The sequence below is a fragment of the Gavialis gangeticus genome, unplaced genomic scaffold, assembly GCF_001723915.1.
Source record: "Gavialis gangeticus isolate Ggan-Ray unplaced genomic scaffold, GavGan_comp1, whole genome shotgun sequence".
NCBI lineage: Eukaryota > Metazoa > Chordata > Crocodylia > Gavialidae > Gavialis > Gavialis gangeticus.
In genome coordinates this window covers 52973201-52991594 of record NW_017728997.1, presented here as the reverse complement: position 1 = coordinate 52991594, position 18394 = coordinate 52973201, and the positions used below count along the sequence as shown (strand labels likewise).

At 42.6% G+C, this 18394-nt stretch overlaps 1 protein-coding gene across 1 annotated transcript in view; it reads left to right on the top strand.

Moving 5' to 3' along the window:
• The window catches only part of STAB1 (stabilin 1), a 297038-nt gene that overhangs the window by 217392 nt on the left and 61252 nt on the right, over positions 1–18394 (top strand). The window contains exons 45-54 of the mRNA XM_019505230.1: positions 6696–6815; positions 9524–9571; positions 9698–9781; positions 11211–11357; positions 11955–12092; positions 13386–13445; positions 13573–13749; positions 14569–14655; positions 17491–17637; positions 17896–17961. Coding sequence (XP_019360775.1) covers positions 6696–6815; positions 9524–9571; positions 9698–9781; positions 11211–11357; positions 11955–12092; positions 13386–13445; positions 13573–13749; positions 14569–14655; positions 17491–17637; positions 17896–17961 — 1074 coding nt within the window. The remainder of the gene's footprint in view (positions 1–6695; positions 6816–9523; positions 9572–9697; positions 9782–11210; positions 11358–11954; positions 12093–13385; positions 13446–13572; positions 13750–14568; positions 14656–17490; positions 17638–17895; positions 17962–18394) is intronic.

Genomic DNA, 18394 nt, shown 5'->3' with positions numbered 1-18394 from the left:
TGGATGAGTCAAAGTGCTATACAGTAAAGCAGAAAGTCAAGTTCTGGTAAAATGTTACTTGAGCAAAGCATTCTCTATATAAATGGGTAAGACAGGGATGCCTGCTGTCCCCTTATCTTTTTGTGTGCATGATGGAGCCATTGGCACAGAGAATTTGTGATGATAAGCTGATAAGTGTTGTGAAGATAACAGGAGGAGAAGTTAAATGTACATTATATATGGATGATGTGAACATGGTGGTGAAGAACAGCGTATTAATCGAGAGGGTATTAAAGCATACTGAGGACTACAGTAAAGTGTCAGGGGCAAAATTAAATAAGATGAAAAGTATATTCATGGGTATGGGGAATTGGGAGAATTTACAGACGTTCAGGCTGCAGGTGATCGAATGTATAATCAAGATCTTGGAAATCCCAGTGGATGCCAAAGGGGATGGAACGAAGTGCAAGAGATGTTAGAGACAAGAGTGAGACAGATCTTTGGATCATGGAGTGGTAGAACTTTATCTATCTTTCAAAGGTAAAGAGGTGAAAATGGCACTCTTGCCAGTCATCCTTTACATGTGACTTGTGTATCCACCATCATGGCAATAGAGAAGGAGGGTACAGAGGCAGATATGCATTTTTGGGGAGGAAGTAAAAAAGAAAGGGTAGCCAGAATGGAGCTATAAAAAGCCATGGAATTAGGAGGCTGGGGAATGCCATATATATTTACTTTATATGTTCTGCAAAGAGACAATGGAGGGGGTGGGGAAGATTTTTTTTACTATTACCTGGCAAGAACATTAAGAAAATGGGGTAGGTACAGAGGAGATTGGAAAAAGGATAAATAAATTTGAGGAAGTGGGATTTGAGTGCTTGAAAGACTGTAATAAAGAGATTAATATGATAAGAACCACATTGCTAACTTCTGCCCTGAACTTGCTTATCATGGAGGGACTGAAACAATCCACTTATCCCACCCGGATGTCATCAAAGGCAGCAGCAATGCAAGGCTATGAGAGGGAGCTCACTTGAGGGAGGACTGCGCTGTGGTGTTGAGGGAGCAGCACAAAGCTGGCAGCACCTTCTCAGGGGCTGGAGAGACCCCAGAACTACGAATCCCTCTTGATGGACTATGTTACTGTGTTGTTGAGCACTGATTGAAGTAGGAGATTTCCTGTGGGCCAAGTGTGCCGAAGAAACAAAATATTATTTGAGCTAATCAAAAAAACCCAACCCCTCTACATACAGTTGGAGATATTTGGGGTGCAGGCCAAACACTCCCTGGCATGATTGCCTTCTCCAACTGAAAGATGTAGCAACTGACTTTTTGGAACAAAAAGACATATGACAAATTTTGGGAGAAATATGCAGAGGAAGGAGAGAGGGAGGAATTTAAAATGGTTAAAGTTTGTAGCAGCAGAACAATCAAGGGAAAGAGTGACTATTTTTCAATTGTATATATGGATATATTAGAGGCAGAAGACAGAAGGGTGTCTGGAAAAATATGTGCAGAGTTCTGTGGGCAGAAATATGGTATTTGGGACAAATATGGTATTTGGATGGGGTGTTGGAGGACTCAAGCAGTGTTAAAATCAAATGAGTGGAAACCAAGTGGGGTGCAGCACCTCCTGCCAGTGGCCCAGATAGGGCCAGATCAGGATTTTATAATACACTATGGGCAAATGAATCCATGTAGCAGATGTGGGAAGGAAAGGCACCTGGCTCCATAGTGTCCCCTCATAGTGTGTTCCAGGTGTGAAGGGATGGGACGCAAAGCAGCAGAGTGCCAGGAGTTCATAAAATGCACTTTGTGGGGTAGGGAGGGACACTTGATAAGTGCCCAACAGCTTTTGCAACCAAGGTCAGGCCCCTCAAAGAACCACAAAAATCAGAAAGGGACAGTGAGGAAGAGAAGGGGGAAGAGACCAGGACAGAAATGGTAGAGGAGACTCTGCAGTGGGGAAGAAATGGAGACAAAAGGAAGCAGAATCTCTGTAATAGAGGATGCATAAGAAAGAACTGGAAACAAAATGGAAGGGGAGGAGGGAACAGCAAACAAAGGATCAAAAGACATGCAAGTGGGGAAGTGGAAGAAGGAAGAACCCAGCAGACAACAGCAGTGAAGATGGAGCAAGGAAAAGAGCCAGCGAGAAAGGAAGGGGGAAGGAAGAAAGTCCGGACAAAGAAATATGATAAAGGGGGAGGCAAGTGAAGTCAGAGCTAGAGAGCAGCTTTCTGCCACTAACTCCCTGGGGCTCCAGCCCTCAGTGGAGAGTGGGGAGCAGGAAGTCACAGGGACCTAGATACAGACTGTTAAAAAGCCTGAGGCTGAATCGATTCAGTCTTTGCAGGTTAGTCTAAACTGCACAGATTAAATTGAAACAGAAGTGAACAGACATTTACTTTTGATTCAGGAAATGCAGCCACATGCCTGCAGTGGCTCAGGCCAGAAGCAGAGGCAGGCCACCCTGGGCCAGTGGGGAAAAGGTGGGCACAAAGTGGGGCATGTTCCGAAGGCGAGCGAGGTCACCCAGAGTACTGGGGTGATGCTTGCTCTGAATGACCAGCCCTTCTCCTTTGTTGAGTGTCCAGGGTTCAGGCAGTTTATGGCACTCATGGCCCCAGTGTATCAAGTGACCATATGCACCACCTTTACCAGGACAGTGATATAACGGAGATTTTCAAGAAAATAGCAAAAACATGAGAGACAGAGAGATTTTACAAAATGTGTTGTAATCTTACTCTTCAAGAAAGGGGGAAAGGAACTCCTGAACAACTGGAGACTGATTACACTCCTTAACGAGGATTATAAGTTTATGGCCAACACACTGACTTTGAGGATGAGGAAAAACCTCTAGAAGGTAATACATGAAGACCAAGCTGTGCAGGGGCCTAGTGGTTCCCTCCACAGCCACACTTCCTCCCCCTCCCCCTTCCCCACCCCGGCTGGGCAGCTCCCACCTGCTAGCAGCCCACCCAAGAGCTGGCCAGGGGGTACCGCAGCTGCAGAGGGAAGCACTGGGCCTTGGGCTCTAGGAGAGAAAAAAAAAAAGATCAGTCTCTTCACTGCTTTTTTTTTCTTCAGTTGGGGCTGCCTGCACAAGCTACTGCTGGGGTGCACAGCCCCTGAGCTGCGTAGGGCCTGGTGCTTCCTGGCCTTCAAACAAGAGTGAAATTAGAGTGATAGGTATCCCGATGGACACCAATGGAAAAAGTAGTACAGCACAGGAAAAGGTGACAGCAAGGATACAGCAAGTATTTTGGCTATGGTTTGGAAGTGGAGGTGGTTAAGTACAGAGGGAAATGTATGTGTTCTTTTTGTATGCCAGAAGAGAAGAATTGGACAGATTTGAACTGTACAAAGCAAGAGAGACGGGGCGGAGGAGCGGGGGGGCAGGGAATGGGGCATGCCAGACTTGGGATTGTTTGTCTATTCAAAATATGTAAGTGCGATATGCAAGGCAGTAACGGAGAGGGGAAAGCAGTGCATATCTCCTGATTTCATGCAGCTGCAATTTTGTGGAAGTAGGGAAGATACAAACCTCTCTGAAGAGGCCACGGGTGTGGCAACCACTGGTTCATTACATCAGGATGCAAAGTTACGTTCAGTATAAAATAAGAAAGGGAGGGCTGGAGGTCCTGAAGGATCATAAGAAATGAATGAAAGCAGTAAGAGAGAAACAGGTTGGTACTGGTGGGAAACTTCAATTTTGAGGAAATCGGGAGTATATCAGACCTTTTCATGAAGAGGTATAAAATAGGGAAGTTAGGGCTCCTGCTCCTGAAGGATCTTAAGAAATTGATGAAAGCAGTAAGGGAAGGAGTCAGGATGGCGCTGGTGGGAAACTTCACAGAAGGACAGGTGAAGAAGATGTGGGGAGCAGTGGCAGGTAAACAACCAAAAGGGGAACATGCCTATCTCGCACGGGCAGTTGTAAGAAAGGTACAACACAGATGAGGCATATCTAGGTGCCCAAAGGAGAGGTGTGGAGAAAAAGAAATGGTGGGATGTGCTTTGGGAGTGTACATATGCAAAGGGTCTGTCACTTTCTGAGTGTCACCAAAATAAACCTGTTGTTAGCATGGGAGATGGTACTACAGCAAAAGCTGTGTTATCTGGCATCCAGGGGGAATGTGGAGTGCCAGTTAATCAAAATTGCCAGTTATCTGAGACGTGTCTGTTCAGGCCACCACCCCTCCCGCTGCATCTGGTGCATCAGTATGCCGGGGGACAGGAAGAGGGGCTTGAACAGAAATTATGAGTAGCAAAGAGGGGGGCCCCGCACAGGCTGCTTTGCCTCGGGCCGTGGGACTCGACAAAACCGGAAGTGCCATGGTGGGGCTTCCGGTTTTGCTTTTGCTGCATTGATCGCCATGCTGGTTAATAGAGCAGGCTGGTTAGTAAAGTGCTGGATAGCACAGCTTTTACTGTATATGGACTCGTACCAAAGGGACCAGAGAAAATGTTATTAATGACTTTATTAGCATGTTTTCAAGCTAGTTTATGGAATGTAGGAAACCTGCAGTTTTAAGGGGTTGGCCTTCACTGAAAGAGAGTGCCTGAAGGTAGGGCTGCATGAACTGAAATACTACATTGATTGGGACAAGGAAGAGACCAGAGAAGAAGAGGCAGAGGAGAAGTGGAGGTAAAGGGACTGAACACCCTTTATTTCACTAAACCAACAGAGAGGAGTGATGGGAGGGGCAGAGAATTTCATTTGGTTACTAAGGTAATAGTTTTTCATGGGTTTCTACATGAAGAAAAAGAGTTCTGTAAGGGGTTATTTTGTGGGAAGTTGATGTATGTTGTTTAAGGATTTCATATGTATAGCTGTATGTTTTTAATTATTTTTTTTACAAAAGGACTGCACTAAGCTATCCTTGTGGTAGTTTCCTGCCAACGTTGTGGCAATGTCAAATCATTTTTGAGCTTTTCCCCTAGCTGCTCCTCAGCCTTTTGGCTAGCAGCAGGCAAGACTAGGGGCATCTGAACTCCAAGGCTTCTGGGCCTGGGAACTACACATAGGATGTCACCTCCCCCTCTCCCCCCCAAAAAACCCCCCAAAAGGTTATTCAACATATAAATAAGTGCCAGAGTGCTGTGCAAATGTGTCTGTGTGAAACACCTGTGCTAAAACTTGCAGCAGTTTCAATAAATGGTAACAACCATTAATTCTAGATGAACTAAGTGCATGGGTACTATATGTAAATTGCTACAGCCATGTTTAATTTCAAGGTTAATGTTTTCAGATTTGGTCCTCACTTTTATGTGCTCAGGGAAAGCAGTAAGCATGTTTTCCTCTGACAGTAAGAGGAGGAGGAAGGGCCTGCCAGAAGAAAAAGTTGCAGGGGGAAGCAGAAAGCAAAGGGGCTTTCTGATCCCCCAGATTCATTTTCCATGCTATAGCAGTAGGAGGGGGACAAATTCAAGGCAAACCTCCAATAATTAGATTTTATACCTGGAATATTATAACAAATTTATACATTTTCCATATATCAAATCTAATTATTGAGGGGTCATCTTATGATAAGAGTCATCTTCTATTTGAGTAAATATGGTACTTGATATCTAGTCTCCTGTAATTTTGACTTGAAATGTCCCTTGAAGTACCCCACTAATGCCCTACTAAGCCCCACTAACTCCTCTTGTGTTGAACCCACAAGAGGAGTGTTACAGGAACTTTTGCTGACTTATTCATCTAGGTGTTAATATACCAAGTTGTAAGGAAAGTTAGTAGCCAGGTCATGAACAGAAGTGTCCTGAAAGAGGAACCCTAAGAACAGTCAAGCATGGGGAGAAAATTTAACTTGATTTTTTGCCATTTTTTGCTTTTTCATTAATAAAAACCCAATCCAAGGGAGAAGCAAATTTGGAGTGTACATAGTAAGAGGACGGTAGATTGGGCTGGAAAAAGGGTGTGCCCTCCTTTCTCCACACTATAAACTATATGATGTTCCCATATATGTCTCAGAAGAATGAAGGACTGAGTGCCGTTGTGGCTTCATGCTGTCTCGCTATTCCAAGCATATGTCTCCTTTAAAAAGCTCAAAGACAATTCATACATTTTTGTTTCATTGCATCCCTTCATCTAAAGAAGTTGCTGAAAAGAATGATGAATGCCCAGATACATGAAGATACTGAAATGAGCATAAATTCAGCAGGAGTTAGCAACCTAAACCCTTCAGAGAGATTTATTTGAATGGGTGGACAGCTTTTTTTTCCTCTTGGGCTTGATGGAGATTGTCTCTGTGGGAACAATGTTTGCTGGCAAAGTAGGAGAGGCCTTTAAAGGAAAAGGCTAGGAGTTTATCTATACTGGAAAATATCCCAGAAAGGCCTTTCTCCACTCATTCCTTATGTATACTCTTATTCTCAACTAAGAAATCCCTATTGTCCATTTTAGATCTGGATGAAGGTAGCCCACCAAATGGTGCTCTAAGTGTGTCCACATGGACATGTGGTACAAATTGCTATTGTGAAATAAAGTTTAGGATGTGAACTAAAAGCTCAGAAGTTTCACTAGGTAGATGAGTCCTAATCATAAAATATTGAGTTGTAGCAAGAAGACATAGGACACATAAGCAGGATGTCAGAGAATACCTTGAATCTGATATGGGCACAAGAAAGGGCAAGTTCTGCTGTTCAGATGTGAGTAAATTTTCAAGCTGGTAGTGCCATGGATGTATGTCTATCTTTATTTTTCCTACTAGAATAATGGAGGCTGTAGTCGATTTGGTATCTGCGAGTACACAGGAGCTGGGACTCGCAAATGTTCCTGTAGTCCGGGCAATTTTGGAGATGGATTCACCTGCAGAGGCAATATATATGAGGTAAAGTATATTCAGAAAGGACTGTGTTTTAACTGACACTTATCTTGGGTGAGCTACTTCCTTCTCTAAAGCAGCAGATGGAAACAAGCAGGATAATGGACAACAGTGACCAGGAAATACCTGGAAATTCAGCAAAGGAGTTGAGAAATATATGAAAGATCCACAAGGTTTAGAAATACATTTCTTTTCATTCTGCCCATGAGTCACTTGAGATTGATAAGAAAGCAGAAAGGAAAATAACTTCTCTCAGAAAGAAAGCATTAAAATGAAACTCTCTTCTGAAAAGTGAATCTGTCATTCTATGTGACCATTGTGTTGAGATGACAAATAGAAGGATGACTTTTTTCTGGAGGAGTCTCTGGTTCTTCTGTAGATTTTCATTAGTACAAATGGGGACAGAACTACTGGTTCAGTGAGTATGACTCTAAAGTGTGTGTCAAGAAGCCTGCATTCCATACCCTGCCTTTTTTTACTGACTTCTTGGGTTGTGTTTTTCTCAAAAGACGAAGGAGTTTAACATATAAAGCAATAAAGCTTGTTTATTCAGAGAGCCTACTGCTCTACTGTTCCCTCCCATTCTCTCCTGCCATCCCTGGGCCAATCGAACAACTTATATATAACATTCTTGAAGGTATCCACACAGGTAACGCTGAACAAGTCAGAAAACATTTCAGTTTCAGTAGATGAAAAATAATAGTGCCTGCAGTAGTACATCAGACAAGAGCCCTTAGTAGGCTTAGTATTAAGTTCTGTTATTAATAGAAACTATTATATAGGGAATAATGTAGTTTGTCTTGTACAAGACTTTGTACCACTTAGTGGCTGCAGGCTGTTGGCATGACCAGAATAAGACTGGCTGGGTGTATGTGCCTGCTCTATAGGTGAGAAATTTAGTTAAGTCTGGGTTTAAAGAGGTGGTTCATATGTAGACCCAGGTAAAGTTCCCAAGTTACCTTATATTCAGGCAATTGTCATGAAGGGGTATTTATGGGTAGGGTTTTTATCCCTAATGTTTCTCCCCCTTGTTACCTCAGAGAAGTTGTAGCAGCAAACAGATCCCAGTAACTGCTTTGAGTAGAATATTAGGACAAAACATTAATTGTAGATGAAGACCCAGCAAATGCCTGGGGAAGATACTGTGCACTGGATTAGTGGGCTTAGAGCCCAGATAGATGTTGCTAGTCAAGGAGGTCTCTAACATGAAAAGAGACCACCAAGTCAAGGGGCTACACTTAGAACCCTAAGGACGTGGCAGGGGCTAGAGCCAGAAAGCCCTGCAAAAGGACCGTGGGCAAGGCCAAGAGCCAGAAGGCCCTGTAGAAGGAACGATTAGGTGGCTGAGACTGCAGGCCCTAAGAGGGACTTGTCAGGGAGCAGAGATTGGAAAGAGAGAGAGATTTTTTAACTCTGATAGACCTTTTTTAATAAAAGTAAAAAAAAAAGTTTTAAAAAAACAAGAGTTAAAAGCATCCAATTAAAAGCACACACTGTGGGACTAGGCATGAAAACAAAAACCAAAGAAGAACAATTTGAGAATAATTGCACCCTCCCCCCTTGTTCCCACACACCTGTGATTACCGTTTAAGGACCAGCTGGGTGGGAGACAGAGAAAGACTTGTGCATATGGACAAGAGTCCTATGAAAGGTCTATAAAAAGAGTAGCTCAGGAGATCCAGCAAGTATCAGAGAAGAGTAGCCATTTGGGAGCACTAGGAGAAGAGTGAGCCCCACCCAGGTAGAGGCTAACAAAATGAGTTGGCTGAAGCCAAGTATAGGGAGAGACATCCTGCTCAGGGGATTAAGTCCAGGGATTGAGCCAGAGCAAGGTGGCCCAGTGATGAGCAGGGTAGAGTGAAGCACCTCCAGTTCATTGTAGTATTCTGAAGGCAAGCTCTCCACTTTATATTCATTTCCAGCAAGGCGTGGCAGGTAAAGAAAGAGTGGTACCCTGAGAATCCAGAGTTAGACAGGATTAGTGTGGCTGCCAGAAGGCTGCACAGCCATTCTCAGAGGCAGGACCCTGTTACACAGACTGCAAACTCTGATGCTCTGGGTCACAGGCTCTAACCTCATTTGATTTTACCTTTCTAGAGCCAAGCACAAAGGCTTGCCATGGCCACTATTTTCTGGACCATTACCCTAGAAACTTGGCTTCTTGACTGTGGTCTTTTAGCACCCACTCTCCATACAAATGACCTGCATCATACAATGTCCAGGCCCACTAAATGCTCCACCAGTTGGAGGTGAGCAGAGCCCCTGGTCTACTCCTTCTGGAAGAAGGGAAGCACCAAGTGGTGTCTCAGGAAGAACCAGCAGAATCAAGCCATGTATAAATGGGTTGTGGCAAAGATGGCAACTTATAGCCAAAACCAATATTGGCATCAGTGCCAAGCCAAGGTGAAGGCCCGCTGTGGGGAAAGCAACATTATCAACTCCTTCACATTTCATGGCACTTGAAGTGGGAGGAGCCTACACATTTGTGCAGTACTGTTATGGCCTCCTCCAAATTAGAAGCAGTTCAAATGAAGGCAGGTTTTGAAGCACTTTATATGCATGTCCATCTATAGTCTGAGCTGCTGTTTCATGTGCTAGGCATACTCTGGGGTAAAGTGGAAAAGCCAGTATGCTGTTAATGAGTTTTTTCTCTTCATCAAAAACCAAGAGACTGAAACATAATCTCACCATTAATATTTTGTTTTTATTTCTAGGAGCTCATGAGGAGTGAAGCAGCTTCTATATTCTTCAATAAGATCCAGGTTGGTGGCACAGTTGTTATTGTCCAAAGGTTTAAAATTTACTTGGCATTTTCTTTAAACGGCCTTATAATCAAAATTGTACTTTTTTGTTCTGCTTTAATTGATGGCAATCACTCCTTGCATTAGGCCTCTAACATCAAGGAAATAAAAGGAGCCGGAGTTTTCACCATCTTTGTTCCAAATGCAGAGTCAATACAGAACAGTACAATGGTAAGCAGCACCTTCTTGGGATGGCCGTCTCTGAACCCTGCACTTTTACAGCTACTCTGTGTGGTCTGTTGATGATGATGTCCTCTAAGAGAGTCTGTTTCACTAAACCAATTTAAGTGAATCAAAGAACTCCAGTTTCGTAGGGCTTTGAAACCATCCCAAATTGTCAATTTTATTTAAGCACAAGTGACCAATTTTTATCATACTTATTTAGCTCTAACCAGAGGCATAACTGAGCAGTTTGGTGCCCTGGGTAGCAGGGTCACATGGGGCAGTGGCTGCTATTTTGCACCCTCCCCACTAAGTTGATACATGTGGCTGGTTCCTTGCTCACCCCACTTTGATTATGCTACTAGTTCTAACCCAGCCCTTACTCCTATTGAAGTAGTTACTTTACTGGTAATATGGAGAATAGTTCCTACTTTAACTAATCTTTCTAGAGGAGATAAATTAGTCATCTTGTCTCTGTCAGCTTGGTAGAATTCTCTAGTGTGTTTGTATCATTGTGACACTTAACAAAGGAAGAATCCTTCAGAGCTATGCTGGGGCCCAGTTCTGGCACTGATGAAACCATCCAGGATCACTGGGGGAAAAATGAGTTCTTCTGGTTACCAGAAAGCATTAAAAATGTGAACCGTGGAGGCATTTAGAGTACATATACCCGAGTCTTCAAACATTGTGAAGAAACACCTGTGAGGGCTGACTCTGGAAGCTAACCAGGAAAATAAAAATGTGTGCAGTTCCTAAAAGACTTCACCTTGGCTCTAGTCTTCAACAACTTCTTAGGTGCAGTTCTGTGTTGCTGGATTAAAAATCCCTAGCATAGTGAAAATATAGGTACAGGAACAAAGTAAAAAGTATTTAATTAGTTTGTTTTCACGCTTCCTTTAATAAACACTTCAGAGGTGATTTGTTTTCAACTTAGTTTAATTTGCAGTCTCCTCCAATTCAGTGGTGCAGTCAGCAGTCAAGCTGGTTGGTCCCAAACCTCAAAGTTGAGAACTAGGTGTTCAGAATAATCTTCAGAGAGGTTCAGTCTTGGTGTCTTGGTTCTGTACTTCCCCAAAGTGGTACAAAACTGTTTTGGGCTCATCTGTGGTCAGAAGGCTGGCAAACCCCAGGAGTTCACTGCCATGCTGCCATTTCTTCTCAGCCGTATTCGTCTCAACTTTTCTCTTGCTCCCAGCATCTGATGTCTTATGAGAGCCTTTTTGGAATATATCCCTATAACTCAGCTGCCTTCTGTCTGTTCTGTTGGCTTTAGAACGAGACTGGACTTCTTCCAAAGGGGAAGGGTAGGCAGAGCAAATAAAGTAGAACATTTCATGTTCTGTTTAGCTACTGGCTAAATTTATTTTAACAGTCCTGATTTCTTGTTCAAGAAAAGTCCTAACATGTGGACCTTTTTATACCATTTTCCTCTCTCTAGTTTGCTGAATGGGAGAATCACACCCTCATCAAAGATTTGCTGCGCTACCACATTGTGGGTTGTCGTAAACTGTTGTCCAGTGACTTGGAGATGCAAGAGTCCGTTGTGGCTTTATCAGGACACAAAATACATATTGCAGTGAAAGAGGTAATATATTAGTGACAATTCATTTCCCCTTATTGTTTTGCCCCCAGTTGGCACCTCCCAAGCTTGTAAAATATTTCTCCTAAACCCTTTGTTTTAGTGGAGGGAGATACAGAGCTAGTACCTTTTATTTAGAAGTCTTGGAGAGGCTTAGAACTTTCTCACTGTGAGGTTGACACAAGGCAAGGCGGAGTGGCACTGTATCAACTAACTAATTCAGAGAAGCCTAAGCTTTTGTAAGCTTACAAAGCTTAGGCCTCTCTGAATTAGTTAGTTGATACAGTGCCACTCTGCCTTGCCTTCTCCCTGACTTCAGACTAACACAGCTAACTAGCTCTCTCTACTATGAGGACTGTTTAAGCACTGAAACAGGCTACTCAGAGATGTTGAGGTATCATTAAGAGTAGGTTAGACAAATACTTGACTGGGATGGTTTAGTCAGGACCAATCCTACCTTAAACAGCAGATTGGACTGGATGACTTCCTGTGGTCCCTTCCAAGCCTCCTTTCTATCATTCTGTGAAAGCATCTTGCAAATGAAAGAGCATAAAAGAGGAGCATCTCTTTTGAAATGTACATTGTATGTTCCTTCTTCCTCAGAATAGTTTGTATCTAAATGATGATGCTAAGGTCATAACCAGTGATCTTGTTGGAGTAAATGGAGTGATCCATATCATTGACAAGATTTTAATCCCAGGTGAACTTCAGGGTCTTAGCATTCCCTCTCAGCTATCACAGGTAAGTTTATAAGAACAATATTTTAATATTTTTTTATAGCGTGACAAGTAAAAAATTCTTAGATTTTGTAGTGAAAGGTACTTTCAAAATGTTGGTGTTGGGGTAGGGAAGTTCTGTTAGCAAAGTGGGTCATGCCTACAAGTGGAATGACAAAAGTGATGGACCAAGGTATATTCAGAGATCATTAAGTAAAAATCACACTATAGAAACAAATATCTAAATTTTCTTATACACAGAGAACAGCCTTCACTAGGTTTTAAAGTATTAACCTGTGCAGGATATTACAAAGATATATCTGAAATGCAGATTCTCTGAGCAAATAGGGGAATACCTCCTATCTTGAATTTTGGGGTTTAATATCTGGGTGCCCCATTGCCTGCCTAAATGGGTAAAATGAATTATTTGGCCCCATGGGGTCTGCTTGCTGCAGTAGCATTACTAAAGGTGGCTGAGCAGGCATGATCCCCAGGTGTGGAATTAGAGGGGGCACCAAAATGGAAGTCCCTTAAGGGGGGGTACCTTTTTCCGACCTTTCTCTGGGCAGTGGGGCTTGAGACTAGAATTTACCAATAGTGTTGTATGGTGGGAGGTGTCCTGCTTTTGGGAATAACTGATGCTGTACATGGAGATGGCATGGCCAGACCAGCACCTACTAGGTTATCTCCATAGCTGCTGGAGGAAGGCACCCTCTGGCCTCCCCACCCTTTTCCCAGGTATTGTACCACTGCCAAATTTGCCTTTTATGTTTGTCCCTAGTGAACAAAAATCAGCAGCAGAGGCACTGAATACACGCGGGCCCAAGGGCGCTGGCCCCCTTTGGGGAGAGAGCTGTGTGAAATGTATAAAACTTTACACATGTCCATCATCCACACCCCAGCAAAAATAAGTCAGTGCCTATGATCATCAGCACTTGGCAACAGGGGTGAGCAGCAGTAGAGGTTGCAGTAGGGGGGCTGAGAGGGCTTCTACACCTGGCACCTGCTACATTAACTTCCTGGATACTGGCCACACCAAAACCTAGCAGTGGCTATTTCCAGTAGCAGGATGATACTCGCAATTGCTGGTGCAGGGTGTAGTATACAATGCCAGTTACAGCTCTGGTTTGTTACTTAACAATATTAAATTAGTACTACATGACAGAAATCAAAATAGCAGCTTTGTCGTGGTCAAACTTTGCCAGCAATGGAAAATTTCTGGCTCTGAGGGCTGGCAGTTTTGCTTCTTCACTTGGAATTTCAGTAAATAAAATTCAGATTCACGTTTTATAACCAACATTTTCTATTATTTTTATAGCAGAACGTCACTGATGTGGCAGAAGCATATGGATACAAAATCTACAGCAAACTTCTGAAGGTAAGCTGTTTGCATTCTTTTCCTGAAATGCTTCATTATGGGGCTGCGTGGGCCATTCATGCAGATACCAGATCCATTTATTATTTTTATACTGTGCATTTATGCTTTGTATTGTGTCTCTGAACAGGAAGCAGGGCTACTCACTATGGTTAACAACCCTGTCCACAGACCTTTCACCATGCTGTGGCCTACTGATGCTGTATTTAACAGCTTTCCTGAGAAGAGGCAAAAATGGTTGTATCATAAAGACCACAGAGACAAGCTGGCAGCATATCTCAAAGTGCACATGATTAGAGCGATGAAGGTAAAAACAGTGATTAAAAAAGTTGGAACCACTGCATTTCTTTTAAAGCCGCCACGTAATTGTAGCAGTCTAGGCTAAGTAACATTGGTAAAAGTAGCAGTGCAGTGGGAGGCACAGGTATTTAGATCTCCAAGGAGAGGACATCTCTAAAAGGGTTTTCTGCCAAATAAACAAATGACCTGGGGTTTAAAGGGTAATTCTGAGCCAGAGCTCTCAGACAATGCAAAGCATTATCCAGTAGAAACTGACTGATTACTGCAGAGCCATTTTGGCCTAAAAATTAAAATGCAAAAACTAGGGAATCACAAACATTTTAATTTAACATGTACTGAATTTAGTGTTATTATAATTGACCAGTGCTTAGGTCTGGAAATCAGGCTGAAACATGAATGCTGAAAGTATTACAGATTCATCAAAAAAGTGTTCTTCTGAGGTTTGGAAAATGTTTGTCATTTAATCAGTGAAAAGAAACCATACCATGTGACTTAACATATCTAACCACATGGGAAAAATAGTCTAAATGATGTTTTCAAACAGACCAAGTGAAAATTATTCAACTGTGCAATATGAGCAAATTCTTAAGAACAACAGATAAATTGAAGGCAATTTCAGTCAGTTTTTAACCATTTACTACAGTGTCAAGTTTTAAACTGGCAATATTTTAGTAGTTCCACTAACTCCATCCTTATGCAACTTCATTTCATAATACCAGTACTCTGCTCAGTGTGGTTGTTTCAACTGAGTCTTCTGAGGAAAATCTTATGTATCAATCATTAGTTTCCCTATCTTTCCTATTGTGTTATTTTTATGCATCTCCAGATTGTAGCTGGAAACCTGCCACACATTCATTCTGTAAGGACCATGCACGGATCCACTGTCTCTTTCAGTTGCAGCAGAAGTAATGTTGTAAGTAATAAATTTGGACTTTATTCACTACAGAGAAAATATTATGTAGAAAAAACAGTTCAGTTGTGTTTGGCCCTCTGAGTGGTTCACTTGCAGAAACTGAATTCAAAACCTTGAGCTCTATAGGCACATGAGCCTCTCCTGGCAGCATAGAGATTTTTATCTTGGATACAGTAAAAGACCCCTAAACTCCGGTATCTAGTTCAGCCATTCAAGGTGGAACAAAACTCTTAATGTGGAGAATGGATCAGGAAGGGCAAATGTGTACATGTGTATATTTAGCAACAGCAGTGTAACTAAAGGGATACCAGGAAGGTTGCTTTACTTAAGCAGATATTTAACAGTTCTCAGTGGCTGTGTCTACATGCGATGCTGACTGTGCAATTGTTACTGCACAGTCATTTAGCCCTAGTATAAACAAGGACTGATTGTGCAGTAACCCAAGTTACTGCGCAGTAGTGCCAACAAATGCCTTTTTGTAACATTGCTACACAGTAACCTAATACTACCGTGCAGTAGCATTATGTCAAAATTCTTGCCATGTGCTGCTACTGCGCCATAGTATCAAGCTACTGCACAGTCAGCATCTCATGTAGACATGGTTAGTGTTGATGTTTTTTTCAGAATAGGGAATGATGAATGAAAATGAGTTAAAAGAAAAATTGAGATATGAAATGGGGAAGAAAAACATAATTATTTAAGAAAAATTTCATGGATATTTTGTTTGTGTATATATTTATTTGTTTATATGATTTATGCTGCCCTTCCCAACAAGGGCTCAGAGTAGCTTATAGTAAGAGAACGAGCCAAAGGCAGGGCAGAGTGGTACCTTGTAGACTAATTCAGAGAGACATAAGCTTTTGTAAGTAACAGTTGACTTTGTCAGATGCTGTGAATGCCACCTGAAGAAGAAAGCTGTTATTTATTAAAGCTTTTGCCTCTCTGGATTAGTTTGTCTATAAGGTAACACTCTGCCCTACCTTCTGCTTGACTAACTAACTAACTAACATGGCTTACTACCACTCTCTGCAATAAATGAACAAAATAACTTGTAAAACAGGAGCATGAACAAGAAATCAAAAGAACTTAAAGAGCAAATAGAGTGTCAACACCAAACAGAAATGCCTTGAAAAAAATCTTAACTAAGCTATGCTTGCTAAATGTTTTACCAAGCAGGATGTTCTTACAAAGTTTCTGAAAGACATCAAGGCATGAGCTACAACTGGCCTCAAGAGGGAGGGAGTTTCAGAGCTGAGGAGTGAGTACTGTGAATGACCTTTTATGCAATTTTGCCACACAGGCTAGGCACACTGATGGTACTTGCAGGAGGTTACTCTCAGCTAACCTTAGGGATTGTTATGGGGCATAAGGGAGAAGTTAGTCCCTTAAGTCCACAGGATCCAGACCACTTAGGGCCTTATGGGCCAAAACCAGCTCCTTAAATTTTCCCTAAAAAGCTGTTGGGAGCCAGTGCAGACTCTGAAGCAGTGAAGTTGTCTTCCTGGCATCCTACCCTTGTTAGAAGATATGCCACCAAATTCTGCACTAGGGCCTGGGTCATATGAAAAAAGAGAGGTAGAGCTGGATGTCATCGGTATACTGATGGCATCTCACTCTAAATCTCTGCTCAGTCTTGTCCAGTGGCTGCATATACACACTGAACATGAGGCATGACAAATGGGAGCCCTGGGTGCCTCACAGGGAAGTCCCAAGGATGCATCGAGCACTTGCCCATCACCACCATCTGGGATCTGTCTGCTGAGAAAGAGCAGAACCGTTTTAGAAAGGTTGCATGAATACCCACCAGGTCAAGTAAATGCTTTATCAATATCTTATAAGCAACTGTATCAAAGGCCTCCAAAAGATCTGGTAAGATCAGTAGGGCCAAATTTCCCCTGTTGATCTTCAGGCAAAGATTGTCAACTAAGGCCAAAAGAACAAACAGTCTTTGCTATACCCAGGATGAAAACCAGACTGATAAGTGTCCAGGAATCTGGCATCCAGATGTGTCTGGGGCTGTCAGGTGACTGCCCATTCAGTGATCTCCAAACAGTGGATGCTGGAGACTAGGCAATAATTGGGTCCATTTTATAACTGGTTGCTAACATCCCCCCAAGTGCATCTTATGCCTCAGAAATATACAGATTTCATCCTCAATCAAGGTGCTATGGAATTACAAGGCAAAAAATATGTTTGTTATTTAGAAGCCTGATGACTAAGGTGAGTTTGTATGAATCAACTACTGTGGAAGATGGCTTGGACTTGAAGTTATTACATTGGGTTCTGGACATTGGGAATTGTTGGGTGTTTTTGGTTTTTACTTGACAGTTAAAGAAGTATGTTTGCTTTTTCCATTTCACCCAAATAATCAAAACCAGGTGAACAAGTGTAATGTGATGACACAGGATCTAATTATTTGGGATAGTCAGATGCAGATGCACAGGACGTATTCAGATCTCATCAAACCTAATCCATATGATGGAGCCAGACAGATGTGGTGGAAATGGATAGAGTGGCCATGCCCATTGTCCTCTGCAACAGTGGGTCCCATCTAGGGTTCCATTCTGGTCCCAAATAGGTCAATATGAAGGAAGTTGTTGGTTGCCTAGTGGTAGGATCAGTGCTAATGAGGGTTCAGCCACACAAGGCCCTCTCATGAGCTAGGAAATGAATTCCATCTTTCCCACTCTCCTTGGTTCCCCACAGCCTGATTGTTTGCTTTATGTTGTGGCATGCAGTACATTTTAACCTCACTTCATTCCTTCCAGTGGATATACATATTGTAGGTGCTTTAGGTACTAATGAATGCTATTTTCTTACTAATCTGTCTTGAAGGGGGAGCTGTTGGTGGATAATGGCAATGCCAAGATTGTCCAGAGGCATATGGAGTTTAATGGTGGCATTGCCTATGGCATTGATCAGTTGTTGGAGCCTCCAAACCTGGGGTCTCGCTGTGATGAGTTCCTCTCCATTGAGCTTAAGGTGAGTATTTACAGATTTATAAATAATAAAACATCAATCCCTCCCTTCCTCTGCTGCCCACCCCCAGTCCCTCATTCACATGTGTTGTCCATTCAGTGCTGCAGTATACAGCCACATGTACAAACAGTTCAGGAGTGTTAAAAGTTTTGGGTATCTAGAAGGGATGGTTCACTGACCATTATTGCAAGCAAGCTTGTAACTGACAAAGTGAAAAAAGTGTGTGTGTGTTTGTTTGTTTTCTTGTCTTCTTTCTTTCAGAGATCTGTTCAGACCTGTAGGTTCTGTGGTTTTGAGCCTTCTTGTCCTGCTGGATCAGTCCAACAGGTAATGTTTGCTGCTCTTTCAACTTATTAAGTCATTCACCACTTGTAAAATACTGTGGATGGGCCATTTGATCTATGATAGCATTGTTTATAATAAATGTGTTTTATAATAAATGATTTAACAACATTCAAAAATTAATGCCTGGGTAAAACATTGCCCAAATTTGCAGCATGGGGGCAAAATTAAACCCCTGGATATCAATACCCCAGGGAAAAAAACGGGTCAGGGCACAGTCCCAGACCATGCCCTGAGGCAACTGGAGGCTCAGTCCTCCACAGAGACACTTTGGTAGCCTGCCAGAGCATCTCTGTGGTTGGCTCTTTCCTTGGTGCTGAAGCATGCTGCCTGCAGAGCGGGCAGTGATGTAAGCTGCAGGGACCTGGACCAGCTTTGTGCCAGGTACATAAGGGGTTGGGGGGCTGGAGGAGGGGGG